Genomic DNA, 23884 nt, shown 5'->3' with positions numbered 1-23884 from the left:
CGCCCACTTCTGCAAAGCCACGCCCCCGCCGTACGTCAGGACAATAAGCACATGCGCAAAAGTGCATGCCTGTCCCCGCCCCCTCTTCCGTGTGGGCCCTGCCTGTCCGCTCTCTGTCACCTCACAGTAGTCGTTGCCGGTAGCGGGTGTGGGGGTGCGAGCAGCGCAGGGCGGCCTCTCCCCCACCCCTCAGGCGGGCTCAGTCCCCCCCTTTCCCTCCGCTTTCCACCCCCCTCGGGTACGGGAAGGTCCAAGTCGCTGCCGGGTGCCCGAGGGCCGTCGTGGCCGCCGTCGCCACGGGTCCCAATGGAGCCGCCGAATCTCTATCCGGTGAAGCTCTACGTGTACGACCTGTCCAAGGGCCTGGCCCGGCGGCTCAGCCCCATCATGCTGGGTGAGGGGGAAGGGGCCAGGTGGGCAGGAGGGCGGGAGCCAGGCCAGAGGGTGGCGGCTGGCCGAGGTGGGGAGACTTGGGCCACGACTCACGGAAAGACACATGGCCCAGAGGATGGAAGAAAAGCCGAGTGGAGAAGAGAGTGGTCTGAGGTTTGGGCCCTCTGAGCCCCGCGTTAGCCTCGCAGATACCATCCTCACGTTTGAATTCAAGGGGAAGGGATAGAGGAGTCATTCCTCCACCTTGCAGGGGGCTCGGGCAGAAACTGAGCCCTCGAGAGCCCCTTCGACGGGGGTGTGGAGTAAACCAGCGCTGGATCCCAGCGGGTTCCCTGCCTCGCTCGGGTAGCCTGGTGCACTCCTGCCTCCTTGGCGCGGTGTCGGAAAGGTGAGGATGCTTGCAGCGCAGTGCCCCTCGTGGTGACAGAGACACTGCGGAGGTCGGGTGGCCCTCGGAGAACCTTGCCTCAGTGCCAAAAGGAAGCTCCCTATGCAGTCCGGCGGGTAGGTGGGATGGGGGAGATACAGCTGCCTAGGGACCACCCCCCAGGTAGGTCAAGTCAGGACAAGAGGAGCCCCGAACTCCGGGATTCACCGAGCAATCTTCTCCCCACAGTTTCTAAGTTAATTGCTTTAGCTCAAATGGTAAGAAAGCAGTTTTGGGGGAAGTTTGGATTAGGTTGTGTGAATAAGGATTAGTAAAGCAAGTACTTCGGTGAGAAAAACCAGCCCTCATTCAGTGACGATCACACCTCTTTTCAACGTAAATACAGGAATGTCTTGTGTAACACAGGAATTGTCAAGTTTGTAACTTCGGGTAATGATGAGCAGGAAGGAATTCCAATAATTGAAAATTGAAGCTTTGACAGCATCCATTTGAATGGCTAAATTTTCCTGGCTTCTGTGGAGACATTGGCGAATTATTTAGTTCATCTTTGTAAGACGAGGGGGCCGAGGTCAAGTAAGCAAGGCTACTTTTGAGAGCATCCTTCAATGTCCTTGAGTTTCTAATATGTTGTAGTGAATTGAATTTAATCCCACAACCGTGGGCCCATGAGTTGTTTCTATATTTGGCTTCACATCAAAATCATCTAGGGTACTTGTTTAAAATGCAGATACCTTCATTTCCAACATATATTGTTAAATGAGATTAGAAAAAACAAGGAGTAGAACACCTCTTTAAATATGTAAATCAGAGGATATATATGTGCTTGCATAGGCAAATAATTATCCAAAAGGATACACAAGAGGCCGGGCGCGGTGGCTCAAGCCTGTAATCCCAGCACTTTGGGAGGCCGAGACGGGCGGATCACGAGGTCAGGAGATCGAGACCATCCTGGCTAACTCGGTGAAACCTCGTCTCTACTAAAAATACCAAAAAACTAGCCGGGCGAGGTGGCGGGCGCCTGCAGTCCCAGCTACTCGGGAGGCTGAGGCAGGAGAATGGTGTGAACCCGGGAGGCGGAGCTTGCAGTGAGCTGAGATCCGGCCACTGCACTCCAGCCCGGGCCACAGAGCGAGACTCCGTCTCAAAAAAAAAAAAAAAAAGGGATACACAAGAAATTGGTAACAGCAGTAGCTTATGGAAAGGGGAACTTAATGCCAGGGAAACAGAAGTAGAAGAGAAGCTTTGCTATACACTGTTTCTAACCTCTAGACCTGTGTATTACATACACACAATATCTATTTAAAATGAGAAAAATTTTAATTATATCGATTCTAGAGCTTTACTTCACAAATACTAAATCAATCTCCTGGAGTTTTGGTCCAAAAATCTGTATTTTTAATGAGCTTATCGGCTAATTCTTATGTAGCCAACCCATTATTTGACAGGGGTTTGGGCCTAGATAACCAGTTGTTAAAATGATAAGGCACATCTGAAAGCAAAACTTACAAAGTCATTGAGGAAGCTGTTACTCATTAATAGATTACATCAGTCAAGTTTTGTTTTTTTTTTGAGACGGAGTCTCGCTCTAGCTCTAGGCTGGAGTGCAGTGGCGCAATCTCTGCTCACTGCAAGCTCCGCCTCCCGGGTTCACGCCATTCTCCTGCCTCAGCCTCCCGAGTAGCTGGGACTGCAGGCGCCTGCCGCCATGCCCTGCTAATTTTTTGTATTTTTAGTAGAGATGGGGTTTCACCGTGTTAGCCAGGATGGTCTCGATCTCCTGACTTTGTGATCAGCCTGCCTCAGCCTTCCAAAGTGCTGGGATTACAGGTGTGAGCCACCGTGCCTGGCCCACATCAGTCAAGTTTTAACTAAACTTCTTGGAATGGAGCTATTTAGTTGCTTGTTTTTTTATCATAGTGAAGAATCAAATATTTCCTATACCCCAAGTAAAAGCCTCTCCCTTTACACTGGGTATTTTTCATCCTATTACCTAATAATTATTGGGCAGCTGAAAGGGGCCTTAGGAGTCATTATTTCATTCATTCAGCAGATGTTCATTGAGCGTCCACTCTATGCTAGTCAACGTGTTAAGGTAAATGAGGTTGATATAATGAACAAAGATATTCTTTGCCATCATGGAGCTGTCTAATGGGGGAGACATTAAAAATAAATACATAAACAAATAATTAGTTACAAATTGCATAAGTACCTTCTGCACCAGAGGTGCACTGGGTGCTGTGATAGAAAATAACAAGAGAGACCTTTTTTTTTTTTTTTTGAGATGAGTCTTGCTCTGTTGCCCAGGCTGGAGTACAGTGGTATGATCTCAGCTCACTGCAACCTCTGCCTCCTGGATTCAAGTGATTCTCCTGCCTCAGCCTCCAGAGTAGCTGGAATTACAGGTGCACGCCACCACACCCGGCTAATTTTTATATTTTTAGTAGAGACGGGGTTTCGCCATGTTTGCCAGGTTGGTCTTGAACTCCTGACCTCACATGATCCTCCCACCTCAGCCTCCCAAAGTGCTAGGATTACAGGTGTGAGCCACTGCACCCAGCCAAGAGACGTATTTTATATAAGGGTATCAAGTGTAGTAACTTTGATACTGGGAATCTAGGATGAGAAAGAAGTAGCCACAGGAGGGTAATAAGGGAGCTACAGTGTTCCAGGTAGGAGACAGATCAGCCTGCCAAAGCCCTGAGACAGGAAAGAGTCTGGCCTGATACTGGAACTGAAAGAAGGCCTTTGTGGAGTGTACTGGGTGAAAGGGAAAGTGCCGTAAGTGAAGGTGGAGTAATAGACCTGCCTCCTCCCCACTCCCCACCTTTTTATAAAGATGCGAAGTCCTGGAAGACCTCAGCCAATCATGGGAACATCACCCATTTGGCACATCAGATTCTGATCTGAGGAAATCACCTTGTCTGCTAATCTACTTCTTTCTTTTCTACCTCTTTTTTCCATATTGCTTTTATACCTTTTGCAAAATTAATGAAGAAACAGTTAGCAAAGGTAGTAGTCATTACTTTCTAGAGTTGAAAACTTAAGGAAAATAGGCATGGTCTTACTGGTTCATCCCATTCAGACATCACTAATCTTGAAGTTGGGTATGTCCCAGTTCTATAAGTAGCCATATATTGATTTCCCATTCCTAAATATATTTGAACCTTTAAAAAATCAATTTGTTGGCCGGGCACGGTGGCTCAAGCCTGTAATCCCAGCACTTTGGGAGGCCGAGACGGGTGGATCACGAGGTCAGGAGATCGAGACCATCCTGGCTAACATGGTGAAACCCTGTCTCTACTAAAAAATACAAAAAACTAGCCGGGCGAGGTGGCGGGCGCCTGTAGTCCCAGCTACGTGGGAGGCTGAGGCAGGAGAATGGCGCAAACCCGGGAGGCGGAGCTTGCAGTGAGCTGAGATCCGGCCACTGCACTCCAGCCTGGGTGACAGAGCGAGACTCCGTCTCAAAAAAAAAAAAAAAAGAAAAAAATCAATTTGTTTCCTGATTTTTATGATGAATTCTAGAAGTATATTAATAGCTAGTGTTTATTGAGAGCTTACCATGTGTTAGACCCTTTTTTTCTGAGTACTTTGCATGCATTGTAATCTTCACCACAGCTTTGTGAGACAGGTCCTGTTATTGCCTCCATTTTCTCCATTGAGGAACCCAAGAAGTAGAGTATTAAGGAATTTGCCCCAGGTCACAGAGCTGCTAGGTGGTAGAGCTGGGTTATGAACGCAGGCAGTCTGACTTCCAGAGCTCGCATTCTCAGTCATTTTGAGATACCACTTCTAATGTGTAATACGTTCCTTTATAATTGAAGTAATGTAGATGCCTTCCTGAAGTTTGTAAAGGCATCCTTTGCCAAATGTTTCAAGTTTGGATGAGAAAAAACGCTAGGTTCAATGTGTATGTGGCACTTATAATCTAGATTTATGATCATGCCTCTTAGCCTCCATTTTCCCAAATTAAATCCGTGTGATCTCATCCGCAGTACCCTCTCAGGCTTCAGTTATGTCAGTTCTCCAATGGGAGACCTAATCTAGCTCTATCGCAGTTCAGGATTGCACTAAATAAAGCCCAAGGTAATTCCCCTTTCCTGAAGCAATGTAAATTCCATAGTTTTACCCTGTCTTGTTTTCAGCCTCCTGGAATTGCCTCACGTGAAGGCATTACTGTTCTATAGTTCTTCATTCACCATGAAAAATGGTCCCAGAATTATCCTTAGCGTTCTAATTGATCAGATAGCCTGATTGCACCTTTTTTCATAGTCACCGATTGCCTAAGATAATTAGCTATTATAATTGTCCTTCAGTTCCTCCTCTTAATAATTTTGGCTGCTCTTTAAATTTCTTGACCTCTTTTTGTGCCAGAGTACATACAGAAGTGTGTGTGTGTGTGTGTGTGTGTGTGTGTGTGTGTGTGTGTGTGTTTTGATTGTGGTAAGAAGTACTTCGTGGCCGGGCGCGGTGGCTCAAGCCTGTAATCCCAGCACTTTGGGAAGCCGAGACGGGTGGATCACGAGGTCAGGAGATGGAGACCATCCTGGCTAATACGGTGAAACCCCGTCTCTACTAAAAATATACAAAAAACTAGCCGGGCGACGTGGCGGGCGCCTGTAGTCCCAGCTACTCGGGAGGCTGAGGCAGGAGAATGGCGTGAACCCGGGAGGCGGAGCTTGCGGTGAGCTGAGATCCGGCCACTGCACTCCAGCCTGGGTGATAGCGAGACTCCGTCTCAAAAAAAAAAAAAAAAAAAAAAGAAGTACTTCGTATTTGTTGATTATTTTCTGATCTCAAGTTTCGTGTGCATCCATCACGTTTATTTTTCTTTACAAGCCCATTTCAAAACTCTTTTCAGATTTAAAGATTTGGAGGCATAGAATATATACATTTCTTGTCAGAATGCATTCTAACGAATATTAGAGATTTTACTCTATACTCAATTCTTTACTTCATTTTGTAGTACAAATAGTAATGAAATAAAATATGTGATGTGAACTCTGTCCTCCAGGAGTTTTTCTTTTTCTTTTTTTTTTTTTTTCTGAGATGGAGTCTTGCTTTGTCGCCCAGGCTGGAGTGCAGTGGAGCGATCTCGGCTCACTGCAAGCTCCGCCTGCCGATTCGCGCCATTCTCCTGCCTCAGCCTCTGAGTAGCTGGGACTACAGGTGCGCACCACCAAACCCGGCTAATTTTTTGTATTTTTAGTAGAAATGGGATTTCACTGCGTTAGCCAGGATGATCTCGATCTCTTGACCTTGTGATCCACCCGCCTCGGCCTCCCAAAGTGCTGGGATTACAGGCGTGAGCCACCGTGCCTGGCCAGGAGTTTTTGTTTTTTGAGACAGAATATGACTGTTGTTGCCCAGGCTAGAGTGCAATGGCATGATCTCGGCTCAGCAACCTCCGCCTCCTGGGTTCAAGCACTTCTCCTGCCTCAGCCTCCCAAGGAGCTGGGATTACAGACATGTGCCACCATGCCCAGCTAATTTTTGTATTTTTAATAGAGACTGGGTTTCACCACGTTGGTCAGGCTGGTCTCAAACTCCTGACCTCAAGTGATCCACCCGCCTCAGCCTCCCAAAGTGCTGAACAAACCCCACTCCCAAAGAACAGGCATGAACCACCATGCCCAGCCCAGGAGTTTTTCTTAAAATATTATTTTCCTTTAAATAATGAATATACACATATAATGTTTGATAACAATATAAAACAGATTATGATTAGGTGCCAAAGTGAGTGAGTGGTGCAGCAACTATGTTAGGCCTTGAAATAAGAGAGGCCATGGTGAGCTGGGCATGTCAGAAAGGCTTCGGCAAGAGCCTGGAGCTCCTGGAGGGCAAGGACTCTGTCCCCTTCCTTTATGTCCCCAGTGGCCTGTTGGAGCAGGTGTTCAGTAAGTATTGATTATAGAAATGATTGAGACTTGAACTTAAGCTTGAAGATTAAGTAAAATTTATTCAAATCTGAGAGAGGTTTTTTATGTTTTAATGCCATCTATTGTGCTTTGTTTTAGATTTTTATTATTCACTGTGTGAACTGTTTTATACTCATCTAATGAATTAATTTAATAATCATGCAGTTTCTTTAAGGCAAAATGGAAAGGAATATGGCTTACAAGGCCCTGCGTGATTCTGCTTTTATAAATTTTCTTTTCTTTTTTTTTTTAAGACAGAGTATCGCTCTGTCGCCCAGGCTGGAGTCCAGTGTGCGATCTCAGCTCACTGCAAGCTCCGCCTCCCGGGTTCACGCCATTCTCTTGCCTCAGCCTCCCAAGTAGCTGGGACTACAGGCGCCCACCACCACACCTGGCTAATTTTTTAATTTTTAGTAGAGACGGGGTTTCACTGTGTTAGCAGGATGGTCTCGATCTCCTGACCTTGTGATCCGCCCGCCTTGGCCTCCCAAAGTGCTGGCATTACAAGCATGAACCACCTCACTGGGCCTAAATTTTCTTTCTTTCTTTTCTTTCTTTTCTTTCTCACAATCATAGTTCACTATAACCTCAAATTCCTGGGGTTCAAGCTATCCTCCCTGGTAAGCCTTCTGAGTAGCTGGGATTACAGGCATATGCCACCATGCCTGACTAATTTTTTTAGCTTCATTTAATAGAGATGAGGTCTTGCTATATTGTCCAGGCTGGTCTCGAACTCCTAGACTTAAGCTGTCCTCCTGCCGCAGCCTCCCAAAGTGCTGGGATTACAGACACGAGCCACCATACTGAGCTTTTTTTTTTTTGGTAGAGACAGGGTTCCATTATTTTGCCTAAACTGGTCTTAAACTCCTGGCCTCAAGTGATTCTCTCACCTTGGCCTCCCAAAGTGTTGGGATTACAGGCATGAGCTGCTGCTGCTGCTTTTTTTTTTGGAGACAAGGTGGTGCTCTGTAACCCATGCTGGAGTGCACTGGCTCCATCAAGACTCACTGCAGCCTCCATCTCCTGCTACCTTCCAGGCTCAAGCGATCCTCCCATCTCAGCCTCCCTAGTAGCTGGGACTACAGGCACAGGCTACCATGCCTGGCTCAATTTTTTATTTTTTTGTAGAGATGAGGGTCTCACTCTGTTCCCTAGGCTGGTCTTGAACTCATGGGCTCAAGCAATCCCACCCGCCTCAGCCTCCCAAAGGGCTGAGATTACAGGCATGAGCCACCATGCCCAGCCTAAATTTACCTTTTTTGCAGATCAAAACACTCTTTTAGTTTTTAACAATGCATCACATTTGGATTTTGTGATAACCTTTCTCTGGCCAAAGGAGGAACAAACCCCCCTGCCAACAGGCATTTTTTACAGTATGGGCTATAAAGGCCCACTTATATTATACAAATGTTTCTTTTACCTTTTCCCACATAGATTTAATGTTTATCCCGTGGTCCCAGAAATAATAGCTGATTTTTTTTTTTTTTAACTTTACACAGGCCGGGTGCGGTGGCTCATGCCTGTAATCCCAGCACTTTGGGAGGCTGAGGCAAGCGGACCACCTGAGGTTAGGCATTCGAGACCAGCCTGACCAACATGAAGAAACCCTGTCTCTACTAAAAATACAAATTTGGCTGGGCATGGTGGCGCAAGCCTGTAATCCCAGATACTCGGGAGGCTGAGGCAGGAGAATTGCTTGAACCCAGGAGGCGGAGGTTGCAGTGAGCCAAGATTGTGCCATTACACTCCCGCCTGGGCAACAATAGTGAAACTCGTCTCAAAAAAAAAAAAAAAAAAACTTTATACTAAGCCTTTCATATTGCCAGTAAACTGCCAGTTAAAAGCACTTTATCACCATGAGGAAGAATCGTGAGGTAAGCTGGGGCTACATTTGATTTATACCAGTGAGCTAATGCATTTCTTTACCTGCCATCTGAGACAAAATGCTACCTGTATAGAGGCCCCTGAGCCTGGCACCCCGTCACCATCATCCAGTTTATGCTTATTAATAGACATTTATTTAGCACCGGTAGTATAACAGATGCTGACCGCCTAAACCTATAACCAGCCTGTATGTCTATTTGCACAACTCCATCCATCTTAATCAATGAGGAGATGGATAGAGTGTTTTCTCCTTTACTTTTATTATCAGTGGAAGGCTGACTTATTCATGTTGAAAAACAGGGCTGATAGCTATGTCTTCCATTTGTTTTCCATGTTCATACTTCATAGGCCACAAAGTGAATGCATTAGATTTACCAATAAGCTTGGAGACATGAAGTATCTGACCCACCACTCTCCAGTTTGCTGAGGAAATCTTAGTGGGAAAATAATTTATTTCTATAGTATGCAAATATCCAGAGCCTAATTCAGGTCCCAAAATGGCCTTGTATTCTAATTCAATCTCAAACTACCACTAAAAAACCGTTAAAATCAATCCAGATTGGGTGTGGTGGTTCACACCTGTAATCCCAGCACTTTGGGAGGCCAAGGCAGGCAGATCACTTGAGACCAGTTCGAGACCAGCCTGGCCAACATGGTAAAACCTCATCTCTACTAAAAATACAAAAATTAGCCAGGTGTGGTGGCATGTGCCTGTAATCCCAGCTACTCAGGAGGCTGAGGCACTACAATTGTTTGACCCCAGGAGGCAGAGGTTGCAGTGAGCCGAGATCACGCCACTGCACTCCAGCCTGGGTGACAGAGCAATACTCTGTCTCGAAAAAGAAAAATTACATATATCAATCCAGTCTCACTTTCCAATGCCTGGCATAGTGTCAGGACCATGGCCCTTATCCTTTTCCTTGCAAGAGTGGACTGCAAAGCAGCAAACCTTTCACTTCTACCCCAACTTCTCCAATAAGCTTATCTTCATATCTTGCTTTGTCCTGTTTTTCTGCTGGACAAACTATGCATCTTTATTTACCTGTTTGTAAAATGCTGTTAATAAATGTTTGCTCTACTCTACCCCCAAAGATGTTATGAGAATAAGGATAATTGGCTGAGCCTAGCACTTTGGAGGCCAAGGCAGGAGGATCCTTGAGCCTAGGAGTTAAAAACCAGCCTAAGCAATACAGTGAGACCCTAACTCAAAAAAAGAAAAAAAAAAGGCCGGGCGAGATGGCGGGCACCTGTAGTCCCAGCTACTCAGGAGGCTGAGGCAGGAGAATGGTGTAAACCCGGGAGGCGGAGCTTGCAGTGAGCTGAGATCCGGCCACTGCACTCAAGCCTGGGCGACAGAGGGAAACTCCGTCTCAAAAGAAAAAAAAAAAGAGAGAGAGAGAAAACAAGTATAACTATGAAATACTTTAAGAAAGGATGTAGCCGGTCGCAGTGGCTCACACCTGTAATCCCAACACTTTGGGAGCCCGAGGCAGTTGGATCATGAGGTCAGGAGTTCAAGACCAGCCTGGCCAACATGGTGAAACCCCATCTCTACTAAAAATACAAAAATTAACTGGGCATGGTGACAGGTGCCTGTAATTCCAGCTACTTGGGAGGCTGAGGCAGGAGAATCACTTGAACTCGGAGGTTGGAGGTTGCAGTGGCCCAAGATCACGCCACTGCACTTCAGCCTGGGTGACAGAGTGAGACTCTGTCTCAAAAGGAAAAAAAAAAAATGATGTAGACCGGGTGCAGTAGTAGCTCATGCCTATAATCCCAGCACTTTGGGAGGCCAAGGCGGGCAAATTACTTGAGGTCAGGAGTTCGAGATCAGCCTAACCAACATAGTGAAACCCTGTCTATACTAAAAATACAAAAATTAGCCAGGTGTGGTGGCGCACATCTGTAATCCCAGCTATTTGGGAGGCTGAGGCAGGAGAATTGCTTGAACTGGGAGGTGGAGGTTGCAGTGAGCCGAAATGGCGCCATTGCACTCCAGCCTGGGAAACAGAGCGAGACTCTGTCTCAAAAGAAAAAAAGAAAGGATGTAAATTCACTCAATTCATTTTTAATGTTATTGTTGGCACCAAGTGTTTGGTAGATGAATAAGTGAAAGAATGAATAGGTTGGGTGCAGTAGTTCACACCTGTAATCCCTGCACTTTGGGAGGCCGAGGCAGGTGGATCACAAGGTTGGGAGTTTGAGACCAGTTTGGCCAGCATGGAGAAACCCCGTCTCTACTAAAAGTACAAAAAATTATCCAGGCATGGTGGTATGCTCCTGTAATCCCAGCTACTCAGGAGGCTGAGGCAGGAGAATTGCTTGAACCCTGGAGGTGGGGGTTGTAGTGAGCCATGATTGCACTGCAGCACCCCAGCCTGGGCAACAGAGTGAGACTCCATCTCAGAAAAAAAAAAAAAAAAAAAAAAATGAATGAATGAATAAATAAGGAAATCTTTTTTCTATGATCCCTATCTCCACTCTCTGAATGGATGAGATCCTAAGTGTACCTTGATGCAGTTGAATAGGAAGTGTGGTGTGTAGCTTACAGGCAAATTTAGTGATGATACAAAGGATATAAAGGAGAATAAAGTAAGGTTTGTATCCTGCAACTTTTGAGTTGTTTTTCAGGTGTGAAATAGCTGAGGCCCCTCTCCAAAACTCTGTTGAGCAGGAATGGGTTTGAGCTGATGATGCATCCCTACCTGCCAGCTGTACTTCTGGGTCAGTGAGCATGTGCATCTGAGAGGACAGCAGTAGACCAGGAGTGCAGTATGCCAGGGTGGCTGAGTCATTTCAATAACAAGCCAGGCAGCCCAGATTGGGGTTAGGAACTTTGTCCTCAGTAGCACTGTGTGTCAACCAACAAAGCCAACTAAACAGAACAACTCATCTCAACAGATGTTCATATCACATCTCAGGTCCAGGTCCTTTGCTAGGTGCTGGAGTTACAAAGATGCATAAGAAAACTGTCCTGGTTATTGAGGCAACTGTGGTCTAACTGGGGAGAAGGACACATGAATAGTTTCAATACCAAGGTACTATGAGAACAGCTATAAAAGTTTCAAGTTACAAACCCTAGAAGAGCCGGGCGCGGTGGCTCAAGCCTGTAATCCCAGCACTTTGGGAGGCCGAGACGGGCGGATCACGAGGTCAGGAGATCAAGACTATCCTGGCTAACACGGTGAAACCCCGTCTCTACTAAAAAATACAAAAAAACTAGCCGGGCGAGGTGGCGGGCGCCTGTAGTCCCAGCTACTCGGGAGGCTGAGGCAGGAGAATGGCGTAAACCGGAGAGGCGGAGCTTGCAGTGAGCTGAGATCCGGCCACTGCACTCCAGCCTGGGCGACAGAGCGAGACTCCGTCTCAAAAAAAAAAAAAAAAACAAACAAACCCTAGAAGAAATGAGTTGGCCTTTATTGGGCATGTATTATGTCCCAGACCCTGTGCTAAGCATGTGTCATGTATCGTCTCTTTTAATCCTGGAAATGTTACGAGACAGGCACTGTTATTATGCTTTTTTTACAGAATAGGAAACTATAGTTTAAACAGTGTGTCCAATAGAACTTTCTGCAGTGATGGAAATGTTCTAGATCTGCACTGTCCAATGAGTAACCACTAGTCACATGTGGCTATTGAATACCTAAAATGTGGTTAGTGGAACCGAGGGACTGAATTTGTGCATTTATTTAATTTAAATAGCCACATGTGGTCAGTGGCAACCATATTGGACAGCTCAGGCTTAGTGTTCTCAGCCTCTGCAGTGTTCTCTGTGATCTGGTCCTCCATTACCTCTGGTCATCTTCTACTTCCCCTCCTCACCCATTCTAGCTTCACTGGCATCCTCACAGGCCTTCAGATAAACCTGGCATATCATTGCCCCTGCATCCCTCTTTCCCTTGCCTCTTTTAAACCTTGGCTTAAAGCTGGGCGTGGTGGCTCATGCCTGGAGGTGGGAGGATCTCTTGAGCCGAGGAGTTCAAGTCCAGGCTTGACAATGTAGGGAGACCCCGTCTCAAAAAAAAAAAAAAAAAAAAAAAAAAAAAGCTAGGCCTGGGTGGTACATATATAGTCTCAGCAACTGAGAAGCTGAAGTGGGAAGATCACTTGAGCCTGGGAGGTCAAGGCTGCAGTGAGCTCTGATCACGCTACTGCACTCCAGCCTGAGTAACACAGCAAGACCCTGTCTCAAAAAAAAAAAGTCTTCACTCAAATGTCATGTTCTCAAAGAGGCCCACCCTGACCATCCCTGAAACTCCCTTAACCTACTCTTTTTTTTTTTTTTGAGACAGAGTTTCGCTCTTGTCGCCCAGGCTGGAGTGCAATGGCGCAATCTCGGCTCACTGCAACCTCTGCCCCCTGGGTTTAGGCAATTCTCCTGCCTCAGCTTCCTGAGTAGCTGGGACTACAGGCATGCACTACCATGCCCGGCAAATTTTGTATTTTTCATAGAAACGGGGTTGTTGACCACGTTGGTCTCAAACTCATGACCTCAGTTGATCCGCCCTCCTCAGCCTCCCAAAGTACTGGGAATACAGGTGTGAGCCACCACACCGGGCCTATTTTTTATTTTATGTGAGACAGGGTTTCACTCTGTTGCCCAGGCTGGAGTACAGTGGTGTGATCTCAGCTCACTGCAACCTCTGCCTCCCAAGTTCAAGTGATTCTTGTGCCTCAGCTTCCTGAGTATCTGGGACTACAGGTTCACGCCGCCACATCCAGCGAGTTTTTTTTTTTTTTTTTTTGGTAAAGACAGGGTTTCTTTGTTGGCCAGGGTGGTCTCAAACTCCTGGCTTCAAGTGATCCGCCTGCCTCGGCCTCCCAAAGTGCTGGGATTACAGGGGTGGGCCACCGTGCCATGTCTGAAGTAGAACTTACTTTTATCTTGTGGAAGTCTTTACCCTTTTCCCCAAGGAGGTCATCGTACCTAATAAGAGCCTCCATTTATCAAACATCTGTATATCATATACTGTGAAGCTTTCTATACATTATTATTACCAGTCACAGCAATTCCGAATCGGAGAAACAGACTTAAACAGGCTAGGTAAACTTGCCCAAGATCCACCACTAGGAAGTGTAAAATCCAGGATCTGAATCCATATGGTCCCCTTAACTATGTCTGAGGATGCTATGCCAAGCATGTGGTGGTTCATGCCTATAATCCTAGCACTTTGGGAGGCCGAGGCAGGTGGTCACTTGAGGCTAGGAGTTCGAGACCAGCCTGGACAACATGGCAAAATCCTGTCTCTACTAAAAATACAAAAATTAGCTGGGCTTAGTGGTGCATGCCTGTAATCCCAGCTACTTGGGAGGCTGAGGTATGAGAATCACTTGAACCCAGGAGGCAGAGGTTGCAGTGAGCCGAGATCACGTCACTTCACTCCAGCCTGGGCGACAGAGAGACTCTGTCTCTAAAAAAAAGAAAGTCACGGCCGGGCGCGGTGGCTCAAGCCTGTAATCCCAGCACTTTGGGAGGCCGAGACGGGCGGATCATGAGGTCAGGAGATCGAGACCATCCTGGCTAATACGGTGAAACCCCGTCTCTACTAAAAAATACAAAAAACTAGCCGGGTGATGAGGCGGGCGCCTGTAGTCCCAGCTACTCGGGAGGCTGAGACAGGAGAATGGCGTGAACCCGGGAGGCGGAGCTTGCAGTGAGCTGAGATCCGGCCACTGCACTCCAGCCTGGGTGGCAGAGCAAGACTCCGTCTCAAAAAAAAAAAAAAAAAAAGAAAGTCACAGGGCAAACAGTGAAGGTAGCAGTTAGCAATCAGTAATCCGCCATGTTGCCACGTGAAGTGATAAGCAGGGATGAGTGAGTGATGTTTACTGGCGCCCCACATCTTTCACTGCCCTTCATCTGCCTCCTGAGCACTGCTGTAGTGTATCTCGCATGGACTCTTGCAATGACCTCCTTACCCTGGTTTGCTTGCTCTGCTCTCTTCCCTCCAGTTCATCTGCTATCCCACAACTACAGTTATCCTTTCTGAACATGGATCTGATCAAGGCACTCTCCAGCCTCACAGCCTCTTTGAGTCCAGGCCTGCCCACTTTGCTGGCCATCCTGTTGGCCGCTCCTCCCCTTGGCACCATCACTGCACCCTTTCTTCACTCTGCCCTGCAGGCTTTGGACTTCACAGCCATGCATGTTCACGTCTTGTTCTCTCCCACAGAAATGTCTATCCCTGCCCTTACTTGTCATTGATAATGGAAGCTCACAAAAGTAGTTTATTACATTTAGCACCTTATTTTTACCACTATGATAACAGCATATTAACATTGTGTTTTAGTTAATTGTGTGTCTCAGTCCATTTGACTTTGAGCTTCTCAAAGGCAGGAAAGTGATATGTTCCTATTTGCATTTCCACACCTAACATTGTTTCTGGCACATAGAGGTAGAATAACAGTGCCTTAACTATTTAAATGGATAGCATTTGCAAAGTTTTGTCCTATCAGTTTCTGAAGGATTTCCCATCAATGAAGAAATGAGTAATAACATTTGTTGTATTACTGTAGTCTTACTGTACGTGAGACAGAGAAGTTAAAAAGACATAGCTGAATTGACCCCAAAGAGGAAAGAATAGCAGACATAAACCTGGGGTACCTTTATACCAGTGTTTTTAATCTTGCATTCTGATAAAAGACTCTCGTACTTTTCAGCTTACTTAACAGAGCACACTCTGTCACAACCTAAAGACCTTACTGGAGGGGAGTTGCATTCCTAGAAAGTCCCTCAAGAGGTTTATGACAGGTTACCCTGGGTTTGAGTGACACAGTGAACTTACCAAGGCTGAGGGGCCACTTAGTCTAGTCCCAAGTGGCTAAATCTCTTCTTCTCTCCACAGGGAAACAACTGGAAGGCATCTGGTAAGTTGGGTGGGTCTCCTTACTTTGACTAGTTTTGAAACAAGGCAGCACTCTATGCATTTCAGGTTTCAGTCTGTGGCTACCAGCATGAAACCTAGTTATCCATGCTATAAATCTGCAAGCCCTAAAGCAGTGCTTCTCCATCAGGAGTTCTTTTGCTCTCTCACCCTGGGACATTTGGCCATGTCCAGAGATATTTTTGGTTGTCACACAGGGAGGAGGATGCTACTGGCATCTTGTGGATAGAGGCAGGGGTGCTGAACAGCCTAGAATGCACAGGACAACCCTACACAACAAAGAACTATGCAGCCTCAAATGTCAATAGTGCCAAGATGGAGAACACCCCTGATCTGTGGTATTTATCGTATTCATACCTTTGGTTTGTTGGTTTTATAAGACTTGTTTTATAAGACTGGTCCCCACAGTCCTATCCTTGGGCAGAAATTATTCTCATTGCATTATGGTGTTTGCTTTCTCTCAAAGTTTAAGTTTTCTGGCTCACTGTGTCTCTCTCTGTGTGACAGGCACACATCCATAGTTGTGCACAAGGATGAGTTCTTCTTCGGCAGTGGCGGTATCTCCAGCTGCCCCCCGGTGAGTGTCTTCCCCTACACTCTGTCCTGCAGTCTCAGGTTCCTGGGGGCGCCTGTAGACCAGGAGCTTTGCTTCTCCTGTGGACCTCTGGCATTGTTCCTCGAAGCCACCTGAAGACTCGGCTCAAGAAAACCTTTCCCAGACACCCCAGCCAATTCCCCTCCTCTCTGTTCCCATGGCACGTATGAGTCCTTCTGTCTCACAGAGAGCGTGTTATGGTAAAATGAGCCATTTCTGGTTCTCCACAGGGAACTGTGGAAGTGAGCTGAGGCCTTCCATCTCCATCCCCTGCACAGTGCCCAGCTCATCCTAGGAGCACAACTGATGTTAAGCTGAATGATGAGGGCTCTGAGAAGCATCAAGAGTTGCCCAAACTTACAGCCAATAAGTGACACCAGTCACTATAACCCAGGATTATGACACTAAAGCCCACACCCTTTTCCAAAAATTTCTTTTTTTTTTTTGAGATGGATTCTCGCTCTGTCGCCCAAACTGGAGTGCAGTGGCGCCATCTCAGCTCACTGCAAGCTCTGCCTCCTGGGTTCACGCCATTCTCCTGCCTCAGCCTCCCAAGTAGCTGGGATTACAGGCGCCCTTCACTACACCCAGCTAATTTTTTGTATATTTTAGTAGATACGGTATTTCAGCATGTTGGCCAAGCTGATCTCAAACTCCTGACCTCGTGATTCGCCCGCCTCGGCCTCCCAAAGTGCTGGGATTATAGGCGTGAGCCACCGCACCTGGCCTTTTCCAAAAATTTCTTTCAGAGTTATCCAAGTGTTGTCACAGTAGGTGCTCAAGCAGTGGCCAAGCAGCCATTCATTTTGGTTGTGTGTTTGTTTTGTTGTTGTTGTTGTTTGTTTGTTTTTGCTATATCCTTCAGGAAGGATTTTTTTTTTTTTTTTTTTTTTTTTTTTTTTTTTTTTTTTTTGAGACAGGATCTTGCTCTGTCACCCAGGCTGGAAGTGCAGTGGCGCAATCTTGCTTACTGCAGCTTCCACCTCCCAGGCTCAATGAATCCTCCCACCTCAGCCTCCCGTGTAGCTAGGACTCAGCACCACTACCCCCTGCTATTCTGTTTTTTGTAGAGATAGGATCTCCCTATGTTTCCCAGACTGATCTCAAACTCCTGGACTCAAGCAATCCCCTGCATAAGCCAGAATTCTCCCATTGCTTTTGGAATAAAAGCCAGAAAGCTCAGCATGGCCTCCCAGGACCTACCTGGTCTGGTCTCTGACTCTGTCTCTGGCAGCCTCTTTCAGGTTGTTCCCTCCCAACCTTCACTCTCTTCTCATTCTTTGAACACACCTTAGACATTGAAACCTGCACTCTGACATCAGTACACCTTCTTGATCCTTCACCTCTCCATCCTTCAGATTTGAGTTGTGTCACTTTCTCAGGCAAGTCTTCCCTGACCCCTCAGGCCGGGAAGGTCTCCTGTCATATGTACTGCTGGCATTCTGTACTTTTCCAGCATGCTCTTAATTGCAGCTCATAATTATATACTGGTTATGGGATTTTTCATTCTCCCTTCCCTGCTAGACTAAGCTTCTTAAGGGCAAGAATCTCATCTATGTTGTCCACACCACAGCCCCAGTGCCCAGCATGAGGCCTGACTCACAATAAGTTCTCAATTCATATTTGTTACATGAGTGAATAAGAGGGTCAGAGTGACCTTTTAGTCTCTTACAACTCTGAGAGAATTGTTCTCTGCCTACCATAGTTATCTTCCTCACCATGCTTTCCTCAGTGCCCAGAACAATGTCAGCTATGTAGGAGGTGCTCAGTAGCTGTGAATGAAAGATCTTTTCAGGGAGCTCTATTCTGGAGTGTTATCCCTTCCCAGATTTCTTCTCCCTGCTGATCCCGTTGCTTCCGCAGCCACTGGCTGGATTTCCCCACTCAACCTCACTCTCTCCTTCAGTCTTCTCTGGCAGTCTGTTAACCACATGGCTGAGGGTTCTCTGTAGGCCTTTCAGGAGCCATTAACTCCCTTGCCCCATCATCATCATTGGATTAGGCTCACAGATCCAGAAAGAATTGAATTATGGAAATATCTGCCAGCCTGCCAGATATCTCACCGTCCTTCTCGTCTTTCCATTGTTATACAGCATATCAAGTATGTCATAAGAAAAACTGGCTGCTGAGGCCAGGCACGGTGGCTCAAGCCTGTAATCCCAGCACTTTGGGAGGCCGAGACAGGGCGGATCACGAGGTCAGGAGATCGAGACCATCCTGGCTAACCCGATGAAACCCCGTCTCTACTAAAAAATACAAAAAACTAGCCGGGCGAGGTGGCGGGTGCCTGTAGTTCCAGCTACTCGGGAGGCTGAGGCAGGAGAACAGCGTAAACCCGGGAGGCGGAGCTTGCAGTGAGCTGAGATCCGGCCATTGCACTCTAGCCTGGGCGACAGAGCAAGACTCCGTCTCAAAAAAAAAAAAAAAAAAAAAACTGGCTGCATTCTTTGTGCAAATAGGCATGGAAAGATGGCCTATGAAGTGTGAGCCATTTCTATTGTCCTGTTCTGTCCTCATGATGAGACATACTGGGAACAAAAGTAGACTTCAGATTCTGGGTTTCTCTCTTTTTCTCAGCTAAATAAGTGGACAGCATCAGGAGTCACAGCTGCAAGAGAATCAGCTTCCCAGGGCCCCCCCAGAAACAAGAAGTCTGACTCCTAACCATGCTGCCTGCCAGCACATAGCAATGAAAAGTCACCAGAAAGCTCTAAGCCAGTCTTGTCCAACTTGTAGCCTGTGGGCCACATGTGGCCCAGGACAGCTTTAAATGTGGCCTGACATGAATTTGTAAAGTTTCTTAAAACATGAGGTTTTTTTCTTTGTTTTTTTTGGTTTTTTTTTTTTTTTTTTTTTTTTTGAGATGGAGTTTTGCTTTGTTGTCCAGGCTGGAGTGCAGTGGCACGATCTCGGCTCACTGCTACCTCCACCTCCCGGCTTCACACCATTCTCCTGCCTTAGCCTCCCGAGTAGCTGGGACCACAGGCACCCGCCACCACGCCTGGCTAATCTTTTATGCATTTAGTAGAGATGGGATTTCACTGTGTCAGCCAGGATGGTCTGGATCTCCTGACCTCATGATCTGCCTGCCTCAGCCTCCCAAAGTGCTGGAATTACAGGCATGAGCCACCGTGCCCAGCCTTTTTTTTTTTTTCTTTTTTTTTTTTTTAAGCTCATCAGCTATCATTAGTGTTAGTGTATTTTGTGTGTGGCCAAAGACAATTCTTCCAGTGTGCCTCAGGGAAGCCAAAAGATTGGACACCCATGCTTATAAGCCATTACATCCTTGATACAAATAGCAAATAGCATTCTTCATCTGCCCAGGGTGCTCTGCAAGTTAAATATGAAGTCAGGCCAGGGGTGGTAGCTCACACCTGTAATCTCAGCACTTTGAGAGGCCTAGGTGGGTGGATCACTTAAGGTCAGGAGTTCGAGACCAGCCTGACCAACACGGTGAAACCCCATCTCTACTGAAAATACCAAAAATTAGCTGGGCGTATTGGCAGGCACCTGTAATCTCAGCTACTTGGGAGGCTGAGGCAGGAGAATCACTTGAACCCAGGAGGCGGGGGTTGCAGTGAGCTGAGATTGCACTCCAGCCTGGGTGATGAGAGAAACTCTGTCTCAAAAAAAAAAAAAAAAAAAAAAGTGAAGTCAGAACAGAGTGTTCGTGGTCTACTGTGGGAAGCCACATTAAAACATTCAGTGGAGATGGTAATTTAATGACTTTCTTTGGGTTGGCTCTTTTAGGGGGGGACATTGCTTGGGCCCCCAGACTCTGTGGTTGACGTGGGGAGTACAGAAGTCACAGAAGAAATCTTTCTGGAGTACCTGTCCTCCCTGGGGGAGTCCCTGTTCCGGTGAGTGAACACGGGGTCGTGGTTAGTTGTGTCTGTCTCCCCAACTAGATAACCCCTGGAGGCAGCTGTCATGTCATATCATCCTTATCACTCAGCACAAGGCCTATCACAGTTTTTTGCTGAATTAACATGAAGAAAAGGCAGTTATGCTACAAAAAGCTCTAAGTTGTTCTGATACAGATATTCCTTCAAGCATACTTTGTGCTGAAATTTTTAGAGGAAATAAGGGCTTTTCATTCCTTCTGATTAAAATCGGCAAGCGCTGTTCTCAACCTGTATTGGCCAAGTTTGCAGAAGGAAAAACAGGGTTTGCAGAGGGGTTGGGATGAGATACAAACAAGCAGATTTTCTCTTAAAGAGGCTTTAGTCAATTTGAGTAAGGGGATGAACTCTAACACCAGAGCTCTGCTTTTGTGAATGTAAAGATTCTCCTGAAACTGGAGGAGCCATGTCTTTTCAGTTTCTCCTTCCCTTAAAAATCAGTTATTAATGGCCAGAATGGCAAATACGCAGTGCTTCTGGCAGATGAGAGGGGGGAAATCGCAGTCCTCACATTGAACTGTGCTCACCATGCCACTGCCTAGCTTGAGTTATTTCACATAGACGCTTGCTGGTTTCTCATATATGTTCTGCAAACCTTTCGATGTACAGAGGTGAGGCCTACAACCTCTTTGAACACAACTGTAACACCTTCAGCAACGAAGTGGCACAGTTTCTGACTGGGCGGAAGATTCCTTCTTACATCACAGACCTGCCCTCTGAAGTTCTCTCCACGTAAGTGTGGCCTCTGTCCCTGCCCCTGCTTTGGCCAACCTTGAAAATCCCCATTCACGGTCAGTGCCCTTCCTCTGGCCCCCATCTGCCCTCCCAACCAGATGGGCCTGCCCTGATGACAGATTCTAACACAGAAAGCTGCCATTCTCTCCACCCACTGATGTGCACCTGTATTACCTCCACCCTCAGAGCTAGATCAGCTCTGCCCTGGCCTAAGTGCAACCACAGAACTTAGAAACCCACTTGACACTGGCTTCAGTATTTGCACAGAATTCTGGTGTCTGTCCTTCCCATTGTGCTCAAAGCATGCCACTCCCCAGAAGCACCCAGTTAAAATTCAATGTTAGACAAGCAGAGAGGGGGTCAGAAAAATAGTAGGGGGGCTTGTTTTATAGCTGTTGATTTGCCTGTCTTCCACTACACCATGAGCTGTTTGACTCCCTCAACGACTATGTTCTACTTGCCCTCATGCATTACAGCACAGTCAGTCATCAGCAGATGTTTTCTTCAAGAACACTCTGCAGCCCCTTCTGTCGTTATGTGGCCCAAGGCTTGGAAGAGCCTTGCAGGCCATCATCCAGGCAGTATACCCCGAAAGGAAACAACACCCCCATAGCCATCTCACCTCCTCCATCCCCTTGCCATTGTTTGCATTCAGGCAGCCTCTGCTCATTCCAGGACCATGTCTATTTGCTTATTCTGACTCAGTTTCTCCTGAACTATGGCCTTACTCAACAGAGATCCTGGCAGGTTTCGCAGGCCCAGCAAAGTGGGCTGTTTTTCATACCTGAGGAAAAACCTCCCAGGAAGAGCTTGCATAAGAAACAAGGCTGCTGTGGCAGGCTGGTGAGGAGCCCCAGTCCGCCAGCCCTGGCCCTGCCTTCCTATTGTTCGATGAGTTTGCAGTCCCACAGCTCTGCTGAGGGATCTAGGTTATGGGGCCCTGAGCAAACTGGAGTAGCCAGAATGTTCTTGCTGTTACTATTTGATGGGTGGAGTTCCTGGAATTGTCTGAAATAGGGTTGATATTTCTAGGTTTCATCTGTCTCTACTTTGGAGTACTTCATTCCTTTGAACTTGGAGATGATTTTCAAAAATGGCAGTATCCACTGAAGAAAAAGCCAGTGACTTAAAAGTGTTTGGGCAACCTTATTTATGGTTGTCATAATCATAGAAAATCTCCAAACTCCAGTATTTGCAGTGTTTTTTTCCACTGTTACTGTGAGAGCAAACTAAAAGCCCTTTAGAAAGGTATTAATGGCTGGGTGTGGTGACTCAGACCTTAATTCCCAGCATTTTGGGAGGCCAAGGCAGGCAGATCACTAGGTCAGGGGTTCGAGACCAGCCTGGCCAACATGGTGAAACCCCATCTCTACTAAAAATAAAAAATTAGCCAGGCGTGGTGGCACACACGTGTACTCCTAGCTACTTGGGAGGCTGAGGCAGGAGAATTGCTTGAACCCAGGAGGCAGAGGTTGCCGTGAGCCGAGATCACGCCATTGCACTCCAGCTCTGGGCTACAGAGCAAGATTCTGTCTCAGGGTGAAGAAAGGCATCAATACTGGTAACCTGGCATTTGTCATTTTTCCTGACTATTCCCTGTGCTCCCTGGCAGACCTCTGTTCCTGAAAAAATCCAGTTGTGTGCTGTCCTCACCCCTAACTTTTGTCTTCTTTTTCATATCCTTCTTTTGCCTCAGTTTCCTTGCTTCAATTTGATATTTTCCTTGCTCATGAGAATTAAAGACACAAGCACATAAAGCAAAATTCTAGTTCCCTGTAAGTAGCCAGTCTGTTCAAACCATAGCTAACCAGGCTCTAGAGATGAGGCCCTGAGGAGGGAATCCCAGGGATAAAAACACAGAGCAGGCTATTTCGGAGATGCCCTCCAAGAACACTTGAGTGTGAGGCAGGTGGGAAACTTAAGTAAGGTGACGAGGTGCTCCTTCCTTCTCTGGCGGTGCTGCTGCTGCCACCAGCGCCCACTCCTCCTCCCTACCCGTAGGCAGCACAGGGTGTGTGACAGCAGGCCACATCCCAAAGCCCACCCCTCTCATGTCTCTGTTTCCTTGCAGGCCCTTTGGACAGGCACTTCGGCCCCTCCTGGACTCCATTCAGATCCAGCCTCCGGGAGGGAGTTCTGTGGGCAGACCCAACGGCCAGAGCTAACAGGACTGCCTGGGACCGCCCTGCCTCACCAGGGTTTTTCCTTTTTAAGCAAAACAAACCCTACCAGATTTCTATTTTATAATTTTACATCAGAGCTAACAACCAGGGGACGGCTTTTTAAATTTCCCAGGGAAGGAGACTGTCAGGCCGCATGTAGACAATGCTGCTAAGAAACAGAACAAAATGCCACCCCTTCTAATAGTATTATACTAATTTATTAAGGCTGTCTTGTCTGTGAGTTCACATCGGACGCTGTTTCCTAAGCGTCCACCACACTGGAGAACGGGAGGGGCTTTGTTTAAACAGAAAGCAAGAGTCACAGTTTGCGGGAGCCCCAACCTAGAACTCTTTCCAGAGAACACTCACGCTCTACCCAAGTTGCCACCACCTGTGGGACCCAGGTGAGTTTTAGAACATCCGTGACCCGGAAACAGTTACTCTAGTGTTAAATGAACCAAAGGATTTGGTGCACATGGGACCAGTTTCAGGATGACTAACCCAACCTAAGTGAACTCTTCAGCTACAACCCTCCTCACCTTCCCTCCCTTACCACAAGCAAGGCCAGTGCTGGAGCAGCCATTGCCTCAGGATCAAGGGAGTAACAGCAAGTATCAGCCTGGAGAAAACAGGATAAAGCCATTCCTCCTTCCACCTAGATGGATTGCCAATCCTCTGCCATCGATTTTGGGAAACCTGCCTTGGTGCCCCCAAGGCTGCTTTTCCTCAGCATAGCTGATGTGTCATAGTTGATGAGGTCTGGGCTGGAGCAGCAGAGACCCAGGCCTTTTTTCTACAAGTAATGATGTAGGTTATTTGCAGTCTCTGTAACCACCATCCAGACCAGTATGCAGTATTTAGCTGGGGACCAAGGGACAGGATTCCTTGCTCTAAGAAAATATCTTTTTTTAATTATTATTATTTTTTGAGATGGAGTCTCGCTCTGTCACCCAGGCTGGAGTGCAGTGGCGTGATCTCGGCTCACTGCAACCTCCACCTCCCGGGTTCAAGCGGTTCTCCTGC

At 46.9% G+C, this 23884-nt stretch overlaps 1 protein-coding gene across 2 annotated transcripts; it reads left to right on the top strand.

The window, feature by feature from the left end:
- The first annotated feature begins 81 nt into the window (after positions 1 to 81).
- On the top strand, positions 82 to 23090 carry DESI1 (desumoylating isopeptidase 1). Of its 2 annotated transcripts, XM_030913970.1 has the most exons (7): positions 82 to 394; positions 15429 to 15450; positions 15665 to 15805; positions 15975 to 16044; positions 19813 to 19922; positions 20574 to 20696; positions 22771 to 23090. In XM_030913970.1, the coding sequence occupies exons 1-7, from the start codon at positions 307 to 309 to the stop codon at positions 22862 to 22864; spliced, it is 648 nt and encodes a 215-aa protein (XP_030769830.1). In that variant the 5' UTR covers positions 82 to 306; the 3' UTR covers positions 22865 to 23090. The 2 variants fall into 2 exon arrangements, with proteins under 2 accessions (XP_030769830.1, XP_010373834.1); XM_010375532.2 differs by lacking the exon at positions 15665 to 15805.
- Positions 23091 to 23884: the final 794 nt, after the last annotated feature.

This window comes from Rhinopithecus roxellana, chromosome 13 (genome assembly GCF_007565055.1).
Source record: "Rhinopithecus roxellana isolate Shanxi Qingling chromosome 13, ASM756505v1, whole genome shotgun sequence".
NCBI lineage: Eukaryota > Metazoa > Chordata > Mammalia > Primates > Cercopithecidae > Rhinopithecus > Rhinopithecus roxellana.
Note: the sequence above shows the minus strand (reverse complement) of the source record. Positions and strands in the feature narration are given on the sequence as shown.

What these genes read in the sequence shown, in the direction of transcription:
- DESI1 (XM_030913970.1), top strand. Translation starts at nt 307, where the DNA reads ATGGAGCCGCCGAATCTCTATCCGGTGAAGCTCTACGTGTACGACCTG. An exon ending in GCTCAGCCCCATCATGCTGG is followed by an intron (nt 395 to 15,428) that starts GTGAGGGGGAAG and finishes TTCTCTCCACAG; the next exon opens with GGAAACAACTGGAAGGCATC. An exon ending in CTGGGGGAGTCCCTGTTCCG is followed by an intron (nt 19,923 to 20,573) that starts GTGAGTGAACAC and finishes TTCGATGTACAG; the next exon opens with AGGTGAGGCCTACAACCTCT.